We start from the raw sequence: 18,086 nt of genomic DNA, 5'->3' as shown, positions 1-18,086 counted from the left end.
GTGTTTTTTAAAAGCTACCCTCACTAATGATGAGCAGTGCATTAATTCACACTTTTATGTTAAAAAACTACACATATTTTTCCTGCTAAACGATAACTCTAATCATACACGTTCTCTTTATAACCACTGGTCCAGTAAATAGTTTTCTAACAGGTCATAAGAGTCAGATGAGCTCTTGGAGGCCTTAGTGGGGAAATTATCTTTGGGTCAGAACTATCATTAGATATGACACCATCAGCAGAGCCATTTCTGTGAATCCTGCACCACATCTGCTCACATTAGTCCTCTTGATCTGCGGGATATGAGGAGACCATCAGAGCAGATGATTATGCTTATACAGAATGTCCTCCTACTGCTCTTCGGATCCAAAAAAAGACTCTTTTTAATCGTTAGAAGTCTGAGCATTCACATTACTTCACCCTTTGGAGTTTGGGGCTATTTTGTCTGTTTTTGACTCATTTTCATTCTGTATAAACCACTTAAAAATCTTCACCATGATGTGTTGGTAAAAAAAACACAAAAAAAGACACAAATTGACCACATAAAGACACAAATTGAACAAAAAAGACATAAAACGACCAAAAGAGACACAAATTGACCACAAAAAGACACAAATTGACCAAAAAAAGACATAAAACGACCAAAAGAGACACAAATTGACCAAAAAAAGACATAAAACGACCAAAAGAGACACAAATTGACCACAAAATGACAAAAAAAAACCCATAAAATTCCTGAAGACCTCAATACTTGGTTGACTTGAACTACTGGAAATTGACTTTTCCATCATATTCCAACTTGTGTAAAAGCCAAAACTTCAGAGTTCAGCTGCCAGCAGGACTCCACGCTGCTGAACGTTTGTACGTTGTGACGTCATGAAGAAGTCGTTCTCCGGAGCTTTGTGGACTCCAGAGGGTTAATGGAAGCCATTTTTAATGATTTTTAATGGTAGGCAATAGAGATAAGAGTGGAGAGGGACGTAGTTGAGCTGAGAACAGGCCTCCATCAAGCTGCAGCAGCATCACTACCTCCTCATATCTGCCTCTGCTGCATACGAGAGGAAGTGGAGGCAGGAAACACACTCTCCGCCCACCATTAGCACGCCGCACCTCCAGCAATCACTTTATTCAAATGGGCCTGGTGCCGTACCCGGCCCAATCAATGGCATTTATCTGCTCTGTGAAAAAAGCCGATAATGGGAAGAGGCAGCGCGGGGAGCGCAGGGAGGCAGGGGGAGGTGTTAGCGCTGCAGAGTGCTGCTCTCTTTATGTTCTTTGTTTAAATGGGAATAGAACAAGACAGTGTTGATTACACGATTAGCCTTAAGGCTGAATGTCAGTCAGGAGTCTACGGGGTCAGCTGATCGCTGCCACTGTAAAAAAAGATAAACAATAGCTACTCAATAAAACTGAGGCAACAGATTGCACGCAATATTATTTATTAAATCTAACTACGTTACAAGTTGAGTTAATAACTTAACAGGAAGTGCCTGTCAATTAAAAACGGACTAATTCTATTGTGTTGGATTCAATCAAAATTCTCTTGATTTAGAATTACATACACATAAATATTATATTTAACGTCAATCAAAATAAGTAGATTCTATCTAAAACATTTATATTAAAGTTACTTAAACAACTGCCTCAAAATCAAGGATGCATTCATATATATATATATATATATATATATATATATTTCTATTTTAAAAAACACACAATATATTTAAGTTCATTTAAAGTGGGTTTGATTGGATTTACTAAGAAAATTTGAGTTTTGAGAAAATTTGAGAAAATAATTGAGAACGAATTACATAATATAATTTTAGATGTAAAAATGACTAAAAAAAGACAAAATGACCAAAATAGATGTAAAAATGACTAAAAAAAGACACAAAATGACCAAAAATAGATGTAACTTGTTATCTGGGTTATTTAGTAAAAACACTACATGCTCAGTGTTTTACTGTCATTTCTACAATGACAATTACAGTGTAGAAAGAGCAACATACTTAGACTAAAAAAGATAAAAAAAGACAAAAAAATATGTTAAAAACATGACGAAAAAAGACACAAAATGACCAAAATAGATGTAAAAATGACCAAAAAAAGACACAAAATGACAAAAAAAAAGATCTAAAACCACTAAAAAAGACACACAATGACAAAAAAAATAGATGTAACCTGTTATCTGGGTTATTTTTAAAAAATGTACTTAAAATGTATAAGTCCAGTCAACATAATAAAAATATCTAGATTCAGATAAAATTATTTTGTGCAAACACTTGTCATAATAAAATTATGTTCATTCAACAAAACGTTTTTTCGAGTGTATGGTGTGAAAGAAAAAGAAAAAGTGAGAACACAATCTGTCAGGCAGAATGACTGTGGAAAGGTTCAGGCAGATTCCTGCACGGTAAGAGTGACACGGAGCATTTGATAACAGGTTGGGAAGATGAAGAGAGACAAATGCCAGAGAAGGAAGAGATCAAAACACCAGAGAGAGACGTAAAGTCGCTGATAGTTCCCCGATCTCGCCATCTGCTTGTCTGACTTGATTTGTATACTGGGAAGAGGAAAAAAAGGCCAGATTTTTTTATTTTTTTCTTCTGGAATCAAAACACAACCTGGATTTTCAAGGGATTTCATTTCAAAAAGCAGCCTGGATGCTGAGGCAAACGCCCACCGATGACTCACACAAACATCTCACGGCTGTTTAGCACTTCTGCTAAAGGAGTTATTTACAGCAAGGCAAGACATGCAAATATGCAAAGTAACAGGTGTTAGCATTCCCTACCTCTGATTACTTTATAATGAGAATGGAAAGCTCAAACCACCACCAAACCAATGGTGCATTCCAATGTAGTGTTGGTATGCACCATTGTATATTTACACTACAGGCCAAAAGTCTGGAAGCAACTTAAATGTTGTGTTCTGAATGTCTTTCCTCTTAAAAACCAGTGTGTATTCTGTGTATCTCTGGATGTGTTTACTACATGATCAGACTTTACCTTTATTGAATTGAACCATTTTCCTCCATTGACCTTTAGGTACACATTGATGTTATCAGACCATTGGTGAATAAATGTTACCAAAAGAAAAGAAGGGCTTAGTTTTAGGGTGGAGGAGATTTGGAAGAGTCACAACTTCAGTTCAAAAGTCAAAAAAACAAATCACAGTTTGCATTATTCACTTTAGCTCTTTAGCTTTTGAGAGTTTGGAGACAAAAATGCCAATAAATCTCAACTGTATTCATATCTCTGACAAACTACCACAGAAATGGATCAAACTGAAGCAGCTGAGTAAAGAAACAAGAGTTCAGATTTATACATTAAGGAAAGAAGGAAACACAAAGTCTAAGCAATAAAAACCCAAAGACCTGATAATTAGAGTCAAAATGTGTTCTAATAAGTGACTCCTTATATAATAATCACCTTTATTTTGTTGCAAAGTATAGCAATGAAACTATGATCTTTTTTTTGTACAAATTTGATCTTTGGCCTGTAGTATAAAGGATTTTCTCAGAAAAACTTTCCAGCATAATCCGTATGGTAGCATATGAAATGTAACATGTGACGATCGCTGTTTTCAATGCATTTTTAACACGTGACAGCCACTGTTGTAGGTTCATCACTATCACTGTTTCAGACAGAAGGAATGCTGTTTTAAATATGTTGTTAATGCTGTAAATGGTTACATTAAACCACCAAAAGCTCCTCCATCGTTCAGGTTAGCACTTCCACATTACTTTCAACAATGGGACACAAACGCCGGTTTTTGGTTGAAGGACTGGAGGTTTAGACCATCTACCACCTCTCACATACTGTTAGAATAATCTGTTATTCTCTATCTGTTGAAGCTTCATCACTATCACTGTTTCAAACAGCAGGAATGCTGTTTTAACCCTTTGATGCACAACATGGTCTAAAGTGACCCAACTGAGTTTTTATATTTAGCACTAAATTAATTTCATCATTCAGTATTTCAGGTTTTCAGGCAGCACATCACAGCAACAATGAGACTTTCAAGTGCAACTCGGAAAGTTGGCTTTCCCACATTTCACAACAAAGAAATAAGAGTTAGCAGAACTATTGTCCCTTGTTGTGAACCCCAACTTAAAGATATAAGTAACAACAACTCACCAACTTGTTTTTGAGCAGACAACTGGCTTCCTTTGTTGTGCTAACTTACATTATTGCCCTAAATATCAATAATTTATATTTCCAAGTTTTACCAATGTAAATCACTGTTTTAGGCCAAAAAATTCAAGATGGCTTTTTTGCAGTGTTATCTCACAATGTCAACAAAATAAAATAAATCTGTGTGTATCCACCCTGTGTGTTGGATCTGCTTCACTGTTCCACCAAGTTATATGGAAATTGGGCCAGCAGGTTTTCCATAATCCTGCCAACAAACGGTCAAACAAACTGAGACGATAACATGAACTCCTTGGTGGAAGAAAAAAAAAAAAGCTGGTCCAGAGAATGAAAGCAGTGGCACCATGCAGCCCCTGGCTCTTTACCCCCCCCCCCCCCCCCGGTCTGACACACACCTCTATGCTTACCTTGGAGTACATGGCCCCATTCAGGACCTCTCCGTTGCGGATCCAGACGATGGAGGCTGCAGGCTTGGCGTTGTCTGCATGGCAGGTCAGATTGAGGTGGTCTCCGGCCCGGAGGCTCACCACCGGACCCCCGCTGATCACTGGGTCCTCTGGGGGGACTGGTCAGGAGAACACAGAGAGAGAAAGGCTGTTAGCCACATGATAGCTTATATTATCATGAATGGGTTGCATTTCATAAGGAAAAAATAAGGGTAACACTTTATATTAAGGTGCATGTATTCAACATTAATTAGTTGCTTATTAGCATGCAAAGGGTTAGCATAATATTTGTTATAAAGCATATATATGAATATATATAATATAAAACAAACATAAAATAAATGTAAAGTTGTCTCTGACTCATCTCCACAAAAAGTGCACATTTCACCTTCTTCAGCAAACCTGGTTTTAGTTTTGGAACCACAAAATACAGTTTCAGTTAGTTAGTATATATATTATATATGTTTATGTACATATATAATATATGTGTGTGTACCCTAATATAAAGTGTTACTAAAATAAGGAGTGAGTACATTAAATCTGGACGTATGTAGATTATCATTCAATATGTTTTATTTGTGCTGGATGCATTATATTGGCATACCTGCATGTAATGACTTTTCCATTGTTGTTGTTATATTTATCAGTGTGACGTATTTCTTACATTGTGATAGTGGAAGTCTAAGCTAATTACAAACGACACCTGCAATGATTTGACCTCCTCACACAGTCGACACACACATAATGAGCACTGAACAACATTTGGCTTATTCTATACGAATGATTTCCTTTAGAAAATAAAAGCCACATCTCTGGTTAAACATTCAGCGAAGGTAATGACTTCACAGTTAGAAACAGATTTAATCGAAATGTAGCATTACATGGAGCGGTTTGAAGCTCGGAGAGCACGAGTCACAGCATGACTCTCTAAATAACAATCAGCTGTGGCATCAGTCAGACAGATGAGATTCTGTTTCTATACATACTGTTAATGCATACAGAAATGTCAGTATTAAATATGATTCAATCTACACTGTAAAAAAAAACCTGTTGTTTTCACGGTAAAAAAAACAGCAGCTGTCGTTGCCAGAACTTTCCTGTAATAAATATGGTGCAACTTTTTCTAAGATTACAGTAATATGATACTACTAGAAAATTTCCTCTGGGGAAATTCTGAAAGGGCCGCATTTGTGTGTGTGTGTGTGTGTGTGTGTGTAACTAAAATCACATAAAGTTACCTGTGTCTCTGTGTGTGTGTGGTGTGTGTGTGAAGCATGTGTATCTGGAGAAGTGTGCTCGCTTACGCGCATGTGTGCATGTATCTAGAACCGTAATCACATCAAAGCATCAAAGGCTTTGCAGTCGACCAATCGGAGCAGAGCAATCAACGGAATTAACAGCTGTGGAATCTTCTAGCACAGTGACAGCAGAGGTGGACAGACTGGAATTTCTGGCCTCGAACACAAAGCATTTTTGGCAAAACCATAATACCTATCATTGATCCGACTTCACTTTGAGCGTCCTGTGTTCTTCCTGAACGTCTACATATAGTTTTTTTTGGGAGAAAAATGAAGAAATAGCTTTGTTAGAGCGATCTAAAAAACTGAATAAATATGCTTTTCTACAAAAATCTTCCTGCGTTTTTAATATGGAAGCCAATGAGGCTGTTCGTGCGTGTCGGTGGATCATCTGTGCGTCCTACGCCCAAACTATAACTCTGACAGCTTTACCAGAGGATTGTGAGGGAGAAGACTAATTTTCCTACGCTTCTATGTATAAATTATTTCTGTAGAGTGGAATTTGCGGCCTGGAGCGCAGTTTTCAAATTTATTTTTTGACAGTTTTTTCTCTCCCTCTACACGCTGGTGATGATGTCACACACTGTGACACGAACATTCTGTGCAATACACACCCATTATAATCTCAGAATTTCTCCAAAAATGATCATGGTCATTGAACAGGGATTGATAAAAAACTATATGACCTATCGAAACGTGGATTAATACACCGATACACAAGACTTGTGTCTACTGTTTAAAGTCTAAATGGAGTCTCTAGGTGAAATTATGCCGGAGAAGTAGACGTTTAAAAATCTCCAATTATTGTTCTTTTTTTGCATTCACTTCAATGCAAAATTTTGGGCGTTTTTTCGCGACTTATGTACTATTTTTATTCATTTTACATCCTTTTTCAGTAATTTTGTGTCTTTTTTATTCATTTTATGTCCTTTTTCACTAATTTTGTGTCTTTTTGTATTCATTTTACGTCCTTTTTCAGTAATTTTGTGTCTTTTTATTCATTTTACGTCCTTTTTTAGTATTTTGTGTCTTTTGTTCCAAACACAGTGCCAGTAAATTTTACAGTGTAATTTATTTAAAAAAAAACTGTTTTGGCTGATATATTTAGTTAAAGTGTTTCATTACTGAAACTCAATTAACTCATTTATCATTTTACAGTCTTTTACTGTCATGGTTTAGCAGTTTTTCACCCTAAAATCTACAGAAATTTTTTACAGTGTGTGTATAAAACCCCCTCAGACACACATATGTACATTTCTTCCCTCTCTTCCTTTGACAAACAGAGAGAAGAAAGCATCTCGTACTCAATGGCACTGATCAAAGTCCTTTTCCTGTTTTACCCATGAGCTGATCTGTTTGTTTTCTGTTTTCCTTTTTTTTTTTTTCTAGAACTGAGACTGCAGTGAATTATTGATTGACCTGAGTGCTCATTACAATGCAGATCTGGGGCAAGATGAAATCAAAGGCTGCAGGCAGCTGCCATATTCCCCCTGCAGAAGCATCACGATGGGAGAGGAAGGTTATTATGGGTTGGATTTACATTGTCAAACAGCTCTGAGATGCATGAAGAGAAAGAGAGAGAAACATAATTGGGATACTGTTTGTACATTTAATGACACTAAGTATGAAATGCTCTTTTATGGCTGACATAAATGGGAGTGTAGTGTCACAGAAAATGTGCATATACATATTCTATGTTGCTCACTTTTCACTGAAATGACAGTTTTGTTGTCACTTTACAGGACTCTGTTTTAGTTTGAGGTCACTGCCAATGTGTGTTTTTATAATTTACAAAGAAAACCTCTAATTGGATCTCAGAACTACATTTACTTAATCCTTTTTTAAAATTAAGTCACGTTTTTGATGCTATTTATGGATCTAGCATTACTGCCCTACAAAGTCTAACTGCAGTAACTATGCAAAAGGTAAAACTGAGAAAAACTGCTTTTTTTGGCCAAGTTTTGGTTATATTTAGATAAGTGATTTGAAACATATTTCTACATGTATTGATGATGTCATTTTTATGCTCTAAAATAATTATTATTTGACCTTTGACCCCAAAAACGTACATTTTGTGTCTTGTTTTGGTGATTTTGTGTTTTTTTTTTTTAAATAATTGTGTGTCTTTTTTAATAATTGTGTATTTTTTTAATAATTGAGTGTTTTTTTTTTAATTATTTTGTGTCTTTTTTTAAAATAATTTTGTGTCTTATTTGGGTCATTTTGTGTATTTTTTTTATATAATTTTGTATCTTTTTTGTAATTTTGTGTCTTTTTTGGTCATTTTGTGTCTTTTTTTAATAATTGTTAGTCTTTTTTAATAATTATGTGTCTTTTTTAATAATTTTGTGTCTTTTTTTAGTATTTTTGTGTTATTTTTGGGTAATTTTGTGTCTTTTTGGGCAATTGTTTGTCTTTTTAAAATAATTTTGTGTCTTTTTTAATAATTTTGTGTCTATTTTAAATAATTTTGTGTCTTTTTAAAATAATTTTGTGTCTTTTTTGGTCATTTTGTGTCTTTTTTAATAATTCTGTCTCTTTCTTTTGTCATTTTGATACTGCCTCCAGAGGTAATTTGAGTTTGAGACCCCTGGTATAAAAGGTTCTAATAGTGATGATAAACAGAGTGCAGTAACTATAATGTTGTTGTCTTCTTTCAGCTTTTATATTTAGTTTTCAGTAAATAAACATTTTCAAACTGATTTTGTTTTAAATTTATTTAAAAGTGTTTAACAACTATATTCAAATATTTGTGTATTTTAGACGTTATATTATAAAGTTATGTTATATTTTGGTCTTATTATAATTTTATCTCACTTTTATTTTTATGTTTAAATTAGTATATATATCCAAAACAGACTGTGGTAAGTGCAATTACTGCTTGGTTCTGAGTTGATTTAGTGGTTTTTGTATCATTATTTCTCTGAAATAAAGTAAAATTGAAATCTAAAACTTTGTCACAAGACAAAACAGACATCAAGGAGTTCATTTTTAATTATAACTTAATTTTGACCATAAATGTAGCTACTCCAGTTAGACTTTGTAGGACAGAATAGCCAACCATAGTTATTTACATTGTATTCACCTTTTTATGAAAAAATATTAATTGTTAGTGGCGGAGTTCGCCATTTCTGATTGAACTCAGACTGAAAATACCTTCTCAAGAGTGTTTCACATGAAAATATGCCACTCATAATTCAGTGCCACTGTTTTTTAATTGAATAACTGCTTAGTGTGTTAAGGTAAATAAAACCTTTTGTTGCTGCTTCACATAAAAAGCGTTCACCTGCAGGCTTTTATTGTGAAAGCTGTCACATTTGAAAAAATGTGTTTGCCACAGATGTTAATCGCTAATTGCAATAATTAATTAAAATGCAGCTGCTAAACTTTTGGATGCACTATGAATAGATGCTCACACGATAACCACAGGTGTCAACACATCAACTGAGACTGGAATTTTTAAGGTTCTTTGCATAATATTCAGAACATTAATATAGCAGTTAATGCTTAAGACACAAGAACCACCTAAAGGACCCTTACAACCACCTAAGACACCAGTAGAACCACCTAAAGGACCCGTAGAACCACCTAAAGGACCCGTTGAACCACCTAAAGGACCAGTAGAACCACCTAAAGGACCCGTAGAACCACCTAGAGGACCAGTAGAACCACCTAAAGGATCCATAGAACCACCTAAAGGACTAGTAGAACCACCTAAAGGACCCGTAGAACCACCTAAAGGACCCATAGAACCACCTAAAGGACCATAGAACCACCTAAAAGACCAGTAGAACCACCTAAATGACCATAGAACCACCTAAAGGACCAGTAGAACCACCTAAAGGACCATAGAACCACCTAAAGGACCATAGAACCATGGAACCATGAAAGATGCTGAACAGAGACAGAAATGAATGCAGGATGTTGACAAATTTGAACCAAAATCTCCTGGACTTCAGAGGTTTAATGACTGCCTGAGTGGCATTTTGGCACTTTGCGCTAATGATTAATTGTGTTGCATTGGGGGGAAAAAAGACTAAAAAACATGAAAAATATTTGTTTGTCCAATTTATTCGCCAACATCCCCGTCAGAACCACGCATTCAGAATGAGTAAGGAGTGAATCAGAGCGGTGTGGGAACAGAGAAGTCTGGACTAGATAAGAAGAAGAACTCTGACCAACTGGACCAGAGAATCTGAGATTTCAAAGACAATTCCCACTCACTATTTCCTATTGTGTGTTTGAGTTTGAAATGCAGTGTTAATTCTGGCAGGCTCCCTTTCATCTGGTCCTCATTAACATGCGGCGGGGCTGGAGAGAAGAAGAGGAATCTCAGGTCAGCACTTACAGATCAGACAACACAGTGTGCTGATCTCGGCAAGAGAAGAAGAATCTTTGTGAGAATGTGGTCACCTTCTGCTCCGTTATCAGGAAACAAGGTCAAGGAGATCACATTAGTTTATTCTTAGGCTAAGAATAGAGCTACTGCATGGTATGCAAATGAGGCAGGGAGCATGTGAAAAGCATTATGAGCTGGGAATCTCAAACAGCGCTTCCATTTGTCATTAAGGAGAATGAGCAGAATGAGAGGCAGTGATAGCACTGTGACAGCTGATTGCAGAGATCCAGTCTTATTGGCTTGCTGTCACTGCTCTCTTGCACACATGACTGAAACATTAATTAAATGCCAAGCATATAAGGCAGCCATAAAGGCTTTTTTTATGGAGAGAGGGAGATTAGAAAGGGAAGTCTGACAGTATGTGACTGATAGGACTCAGACTTGACGTGAGGAGATTTTCCTCTTATTGCTTACAAGTGCTAAAAGCTCTCATGGAAAGTGGAATCTGAGGCTTCTTTGTTCTCTATCAAAGGAAATGTTCCTCCTTGAGATATAGGAGCTGCAGCTGTCTATAAGACGTGGACGTCGCCTTGGTGATGGCCCTCATTGTTTGTGGACTTCTGCTTTGAAGTCTCCAAATCGGCATTTTGACTGTTGCCATCTCGTTTTTATTTTAACCAGCACATTAATTTAATGTTTTACATTTTTAAGTGACCAAAATGTTCCAGTCAACGTTCATGAAGTGAAAACACACCGTGAAAGTTTCTAAGATAAATACACACAATGCAACTTGGTAGCAACCTGTCAATCACAAGGCGGCAACCTCCGGCAACCTCTGAGCAGGGAGGCAAGTGGCTTAAGATACATTCTACCAAAAATTCCAGCAGGGGGCGCTAAGTTTGGCTGCAGGAAGATTTCTCTCCATTCATTTCAGTGCAAAATGAGAAAACTTCCTGTTTTTCAGGACAACACTATGGTCTCAATCACTAGTAAACAATCTTCTTCAAGACAATCTGATGTTAATAGTGTAAATAATGGCCCCATTTAGAAGAAAATAGTAGAGGCGTTTGAAATTTGAATAAAAACAACCAATGATCTTACACACAGACAGAAAAGCCAGAGAGAACAAGGGCTTCATTGGACTTGGGGACACCTTTTTTTTTAGCAACCTTAAAATTGACAAAGTTCTCCTCCGCTGTACCTCGGCAGTGTATTCTGGGCCTGAACCATTAGCAGCAGAGTAGACCAGAGCTAGAGTCTTGAAGCGTATCAGCCACCAGTAACCAGTGGAGGGAGGGAGGAGGGAGGAGGGGTGTTGTTTGTGAAAATTTGGGAAAGACCAATAGAGCAGCTGCATTCTGGATGAGTTGTAGAAGTCGGAGGGCTTTGGCAGCAGACCTGCCATGAGGGAGTTACAGTATTCCAGACTACAGGTTTTAGGCAAAAACCGCTTTAGCTTCACTTGTCTGGCGTAGATGTTACCGCTTTATGTTGGCACATAAATATAGTATCTCAGGGTCAGAAGATGACACACATAAAGAACATGGAGGAAAGGTTTCGGCTTCACTAAGTCACCATGTGACCTTTAGAGTCTCAGTTATTCACCTGGATGTTTCCCTCTGAGGAAGGTGAGTGCAAGAGGAGTTTATGGTTTTGCATAGTGGAGCTACAAGGCAGAGAGGAGGTCAGAGACAGAGCTAACAGAGTCCTGTACACCTCCAGGTCATGTCCCTCTGGAGGGCTGCCTGCTAGAACACACTGAGGCTGAATGTTGAGCAGATAAAGAAGAAGAAGGAGAAGAAGAAGAAGAAGAAGACACGCCTGGCTGCCTCCATCCTGCATCCACTCCTTGTTTCTCTCCAAGCTCCATTGTGTCTGAGGACCTACAACATAGTGAGGGTGCCGATGTGGAGACAGTTTGTGACAGCCACAACTGAAATAGGTTTCTGTGTAACTAGCACACGTGCATGCAAGGTTTCAGCTTGTGCTCCTTTTGAAATCCATGGAAAGGCATGATGGGAAAAAACCGTCACACCAAGGCAAAGGGCAGTTAGACCCCAATACACACACTGCAAAAAAGGTGTTTAAAAACCAGATAAAACAGTAAATCTGAGGGAAATGATCTTGCTGCATGGACAGATAATTTACCTTGACAAGATTTCTTAAATTAAGATTACTAAATCTAGAAATAAACATGTTGAATGCTTAAAATAAGAAATTAACTCTTTAAACAAGATCTCTCAACACCCACACAGGATAAATTAATTAAAATGTGCAATAAAATGGACATGTGCAATACAATTGATATGTGCAAAACATACAATCTACCTCATCTATCAATTATAACATTTTCAGTAGCCATTTATTTATTTTTATACTTAGTTATTACATCACATGTCCTTGTTCTTGTTTCTGTCCTTGTTTAGCTCGTTATTTTTTAAATGTTTTTACTCACGCTGTTTTGTGTTATGATTCTCATAACTATGCACCGTATGCAGTGGCACTTTCAATTTTGTTGTATAGTGAACTATATAATGACAATAAAGACTATTTGATTTGAGATAAATATCTAACACTTCTTAAGCTAAAGTTTTTTTTTATCTTGTAAGAACCAAATAATCATCAGGTCACTCTGCTCGGGCCAGTTCATCACTGCTGGCAGCTTTAATTTATCTGGTTTTAAGAGTTAATTTATTATTTTAAGCGTTCAACATGCTTATTTCTAGATTTACTCATCTTAATTTAAGAAATCTGTTTTTTTTTCTGGTTTTCAGACATCCTTTTTTTGCAGTGCATTAGTCCAGTAGAGGAGGAAACTTTCCTGCTCTTGTTCTTGGCAGGTGAAAGCCTTTATGTGTGCTGAAGTAATGGGATGATTTGACCAATAACCCAACATCCATTGAATGCAAATGAATGACTAGGAGGAAATTATTTAAATAGATATTTTTCTCTTTCTCTGCATTGGAGATCTTCCACTGATCCTGCCTTCTGACTGCCAGGTCTGACAGTTATACAGAGGCCAAGCCTTGAACTTGAATCAGCCATCATCATTACTGGGCTGTTTGCAAACTCGGCAGTCCCTAATGGTTCTAAATTAGCTCTTTACTGCAGCCATTCGATGGACTTGGCATAAGTAGTGTGGTCAGTGGTACAGATTGATCGCTCCTCTTTAATTACAGGGCTGACTCACTGCAAACCCTGCTCCACTCACTATTTTCTTCTTGGGGATAATAATGTAATCTCTTTCAACACTTTCACAAATTTGCATTCTCCCGTGCATGCACGGAGATGGAACTGTCTGCACGCAAACGCACAGACGCAGACATTCAAGTAGTTCAGTGATTACAGGTTTTAGACAAATCAAAGATAAGTAATAGCCGATCAGTCGTGGAGGAGGCTGAGTCTGTATCAGCCAAAGATGTAAAGCGTCTGGTTTCAACTACTTTATGAAAGCCATAAGACAGCCAGGTCATTACTTGAACCTCATCATTTGAACAGTTTGTTCACTGCAAAAAAAGGTCTAAAAACCAGATAAAACAGTAAATCTGAGGGAAATGATCTTGCTGCATGGACAGATAATTTACCTTGACAAGATTTCTTAAATTAAGATTGTAAAATCTTGGTAAGAACCAAATAATCATCAGGTCACTCTGCTTAGGCCAGTTCATCACTGCTGGCAGCTTTAATTTATCTCTTTTGTATATTTTCTGTCTTTTTTGGTCATTTTGTGACCAAAAGAAGATGTAAAAAGACACAAAATGACCAAAAAATACACAAAATGACCCAAAAAATACACAATAAAAGACACTAAAAAGACAGAAAAAAGGACACAAAAGATGTAAAATCACAAAAAAGACATAAAAAGACAAAAAAAAGACACAAAAGACAAAAAAACACCAACAAAAGACAAAAAAAGGTTTTTTTATCTTGTTAAGAAACTTATAATTGTCAGGTCACTCTGCTCGGGCCAGTTCATCACTGCTGGCAGCTTTAATTTATCTGGTTTTAAGAGTCAATTTCTTATTTTAAGTGTTCAACATGCGTCTATATATGGTCACTTCTGGTCCCAAAAAACCGACATGGCGACAGCCTGAATGGAGCATTCATAAGTGTAAAGCACACTTAGAGGTGACGGCACAGTATCTACGTCCACTTCTTATTTACAGACTTTGTTCTATTCCCACCTTCACACCTTCTATCCAATAACTCCCCTTCAGGTTTATTATTATTTACCATGTGGGAGCAAATACTTTTCTGCAAATAATAAGTCCTCCGCTGCTTTTTTTCCCTTCTTCTGTGTGTGTGTATACATTTTGTACAGTCTGCCATACTGTTTGTGATTGCCATCTGTGATCCTGTTTGTGCAAGTTTTTGTGCAATTCTCCCACTTTCTTTTTCATTCATTCACTCAAAATCCTTATCTCACACTCAGCTCAGGATCTTGTGGCTTTCAAACAGATGTACACTGACAGCACTTGAAGAAGGCCGGTGATTTGGGCCAGTGAGCCTCGTATGTCTCATGTTTCCACCTGTGCTGCGTAGTCCTCTCCTCTCCCTTTTTGTCTTCTTTCTTTTTTCCTGATCTATCTATCACAAACTCTGCAAGCTGTCGCGATGGGGTGACAGGCGGCCCGTGCTATAGCGTTCTTCTGGAATAGACAGGAAGTCAGGAGGCTCATTGTTGTTCAGGACACGTCTGCAGCAGCACGGCGCTACAGTAGCTCCCCTCCTCCTCTTCCTCCTCCTCCTCCTCCTCCATGCACCATGCAGGAGCCCTCTCTCTCATTCATTCGCCTCCAAATTGCTTTTTCTCCCTCGCTCCTGCTCCTGGAAAGCCAGGACGCTCGCAGGATTTCATCGCCGGCTTTCGAGAAGTTTCCCCCAAAATTGCTTTGGCCTGGAAAACTCAGCAGGTTCACCACCAGTTTGTTAGAAGAGGACTTCTGGGCCAACTCTAGCCTCGTTATCAGCTCCCCGTCACATAAATTCAACTTTTATGTTTTGTGTTTGGGGAATTTTATGTCCTGTGTTTGGGGAATTCATATGTACTGAGGGACAAAAGGCAGCTTTATGACCCTGAGGGTTTATTCAGACCCCTCTTGGACTCACCACCTTGCCCTATTCACTTAATTACACATCAATATGCCGTGGTCGCATTTATGGATATCTTTGATTATGCAGTAAAAGTAAATGATCTCACTGACATCCAGGCTTTCTGACATCACTGTGTTTTTTTTTTCTTTTTGACTGAGGCGCCTCATGTGGGGTTTATAGTGAGAAATATCCAGCAATGGTTGATTTGCACAAGTAAAGTGACTGCATGAGGTGACGGACCTCCATAAAATGTAAGCAGCCTTGAAATAAAATAGTGGAATTACCTTCATAGGGTTAATGTAAGCTGTGATGTACCAATTTAATTTTACCCTCAAACAAAAAAAAGACAGCTTGGATGTTAAGAGCTATCATTACATGGATGATCTAATGAAACCTTGAGTCAAAGTGACCACTACACTGCAAAAAAGGTGTCTAAAAATAAGATAAAAACAGTAAATCTGAAGCTACTCCTGAAAGCATACCCTGCTTTAGTGTCCATTTTACTCTGAATGAAAGCATGATTTGCAAAAGGAATATCATGTTGTATTTAAGAAGACTTAAAACTAGTGAGAACATATTAAAAATGTTTAATGAGGCAATAAATCAAGGGAGGAGACGGGTCATTTTCTAATAGACTTCAATACAATTTGACTTCTTTTTGCAACCAGTGGAGTCGCCCCCTGCTGGCCATTAAAAAGAATGCAGGTTAAGGTCACTTCAGCATTGACTGTATTTAATAAGACTTAAAGCTAGCCATTGGGGCCATAAACTTATTAGGAACATGTTTACAAATGTAACAAATGCTGAAACAATCAGACTCATTTTCTTTTTCTTTTTTTTTTGCATTAATTGAAGTCGCCTCCTGCTGGCCATTAAAAAGAATGCAGGTTTAGATCACTTCAGCATTAACTGTATTTAAGAATACTTGAAACTAAGCAATTGAGGCATAGATAGATTTATTAGGAAAACATTCACTGATGTGTACTGTGTGAAGCTTTCTTACTGAAACAATCACACTTCTTTTTTTGCAACCAGTAGTGTCGCCCCCTGCTGGCTGTTAAAATAATGCAGGTTTTGGTCACATCAGCACAGTATTTAAGAAGACTTAAAACTAGTGATTGAGAACACTGAACTTAATAGTAAAACGTTTAATGAGGCAATAAATCAAGGGAAAATGAGGGTCATTTTCTAATGGAATTGGACTTAATTTTGCAACCAGTGGAGTCGCCCCCTGCTGGCCAGTAAAAAGAATGCAGGTCTGGGTCACTTCAGCATTAACTGTATTTAAGAAGACTTAAAGGCCATACACTTATTAGGAACATGTTTACAAATGTAATAAATACTGAAACAATCAGACTTATTTATTTTTTTGTATTTTTTTGGCATTAATTGAAGTCGCCCCCTGCTGGTCATTAAAAAGATATATTCACTTTTCAGACCTAAAGGATTCTGCATGATATAGAAGTTAAGGTGAAGAAAGAAGGCAGCGAATTACAGGAAATGGAAATAAAGTGTAAAAAAAAGAAGATTTCAAGGCTGTGGTATCCACAGACATATTTCAATCTTTTTTTAAATAATGCAGTATAGAAATGCTTAACAATCTTTTGTTGGTGTCATGATGTAGTGAATAAACAGTGCCAAATGAAATGGAGAGAGGGAAGGATGAAGATGCGATGAGGAGTGGGGAGATGCCAGAGCTGTCAGAACCGTGCAGAGCCTTCTCCTTCACAGAGCAGCCATGTGCAGCTCCAGAAGCTGCTCTCCACAGATTGGGAGGGTGCTGACATCGCTGCTCACCAGCCGGCTGAGTTGAGCTGTATAGCTGTGTGCGTGTGTGTGTGTGTGTGTGTGTGTGTGTGTGTGTGTGTGTGTGTGTGTGTGTGTGTGTGAGTTCGAGGGTGGGAGGCAGCAAATTCGGGAATCAGGTTCCATAAGGACAGTTAAAAATATAAAAAGCATGGCTTCCCTTCCGTTCTTTCTCTTCTTCTTCTTTATGCCAATCATTAGTTTACTAACAATTACAGCTAGCTGAAGCAAGCTTATTTATTATGTGACGTACCAATTTATTTTCACCCTCAAACAAAAAAAGACAGCTTGGATCTTAAGAGCTATCATTACATGGATGATCTAATGAAACCATGAGTCAAAGTGACCACAACACTGCAAAAAAGGTGTCTAAAAATAAGATAAAAACACTAAATCTGAAGCTTTAGTGTCCATTTTACTCTGAATGAAAGCATCATTTGCAAAAGGAATATCATGTTGTATTTAAGAAGACTTAAAACTATAGTGAGAACATATTAAAAATATTTAATGAGGCACTAAATCAAGGGAGGAGTCAGGTCATTTTCTAATAGACCTCAATACAATCGGACTTCTTTTGCAACAAGTGGAGTCGCCTCACCTCCGTTCTTTCTCTTCTTCTTCTTCTTTATGCCAATCATTAGTTTACTAACAATTACAGTTAGCTGAAGCAAGCTTATTTATTATGTAGTGTGAATTTAAATCAGCCCAGCACCTGTACACAGTCGGTGCTGTTGTTTTGCAGAGCACAGATGTATTTGTGTCATTTCTCCTCCTTCTGTTGAAAGGCTGAGAAGAAGAAAAAAAACATCCTACATACAGTCTGTCTGCCATAATCACGCACCTGTTCACAGCCGCTCTGATATCATAGAAGTAGTTATCATTTCCATCTCGTGTTTCACACAAAATGGTAAAAAAAAGGAAGCAAAATATAAACGTTAGTCATGTTTTTT

The 18,086-nt window shown here is 37.4% G+C and overlaps 1 protein-coding gene across 1 annotated transcript in view; it reads right to left on the bottom strand.

Moving 5' to 3' along the window:
- kirrel3b (kirre like nephrin family adhesion molecule 3b) overlaps positions 1–18,086 on the bottom strand; it is a 339,909-nt gene that overhangs the window by 91,097 nt on the left and 230,726 nt on the right. Inside the window, exon 4 of the mRNA XM_059330957.1 lies at positions 4,561–4,718. Within this exon, the coding sequence (XP_059186940.1) occupies positions 4,561–4,718 (158 nt within the window). The remainder of the gene's footprint in view (positions 1–4,560; positions 4,719–18,086) is intronic.

The sequence above is a fragment of the Centropristis striata genome, chromosome 4 (genome assembly GCF_030273125.1).
Source record: "Centropristis striata isolate RG_2023a ecotype Rhode Island chromosome 4, C.striata_1.0, whole genome shotgun sequence".
NCBI classification, from domain to species: Eukaryota; Metazoa; Chordata; class Actinopteri; order Perciformes; family Serranidae; genus Centropristis; species Centropristis striata.
The sequence above is the reverse complement of the archived record's forward strand: the minus strand, read 5'-3'. Positions and strand labels throughout refer to the sequence as shown.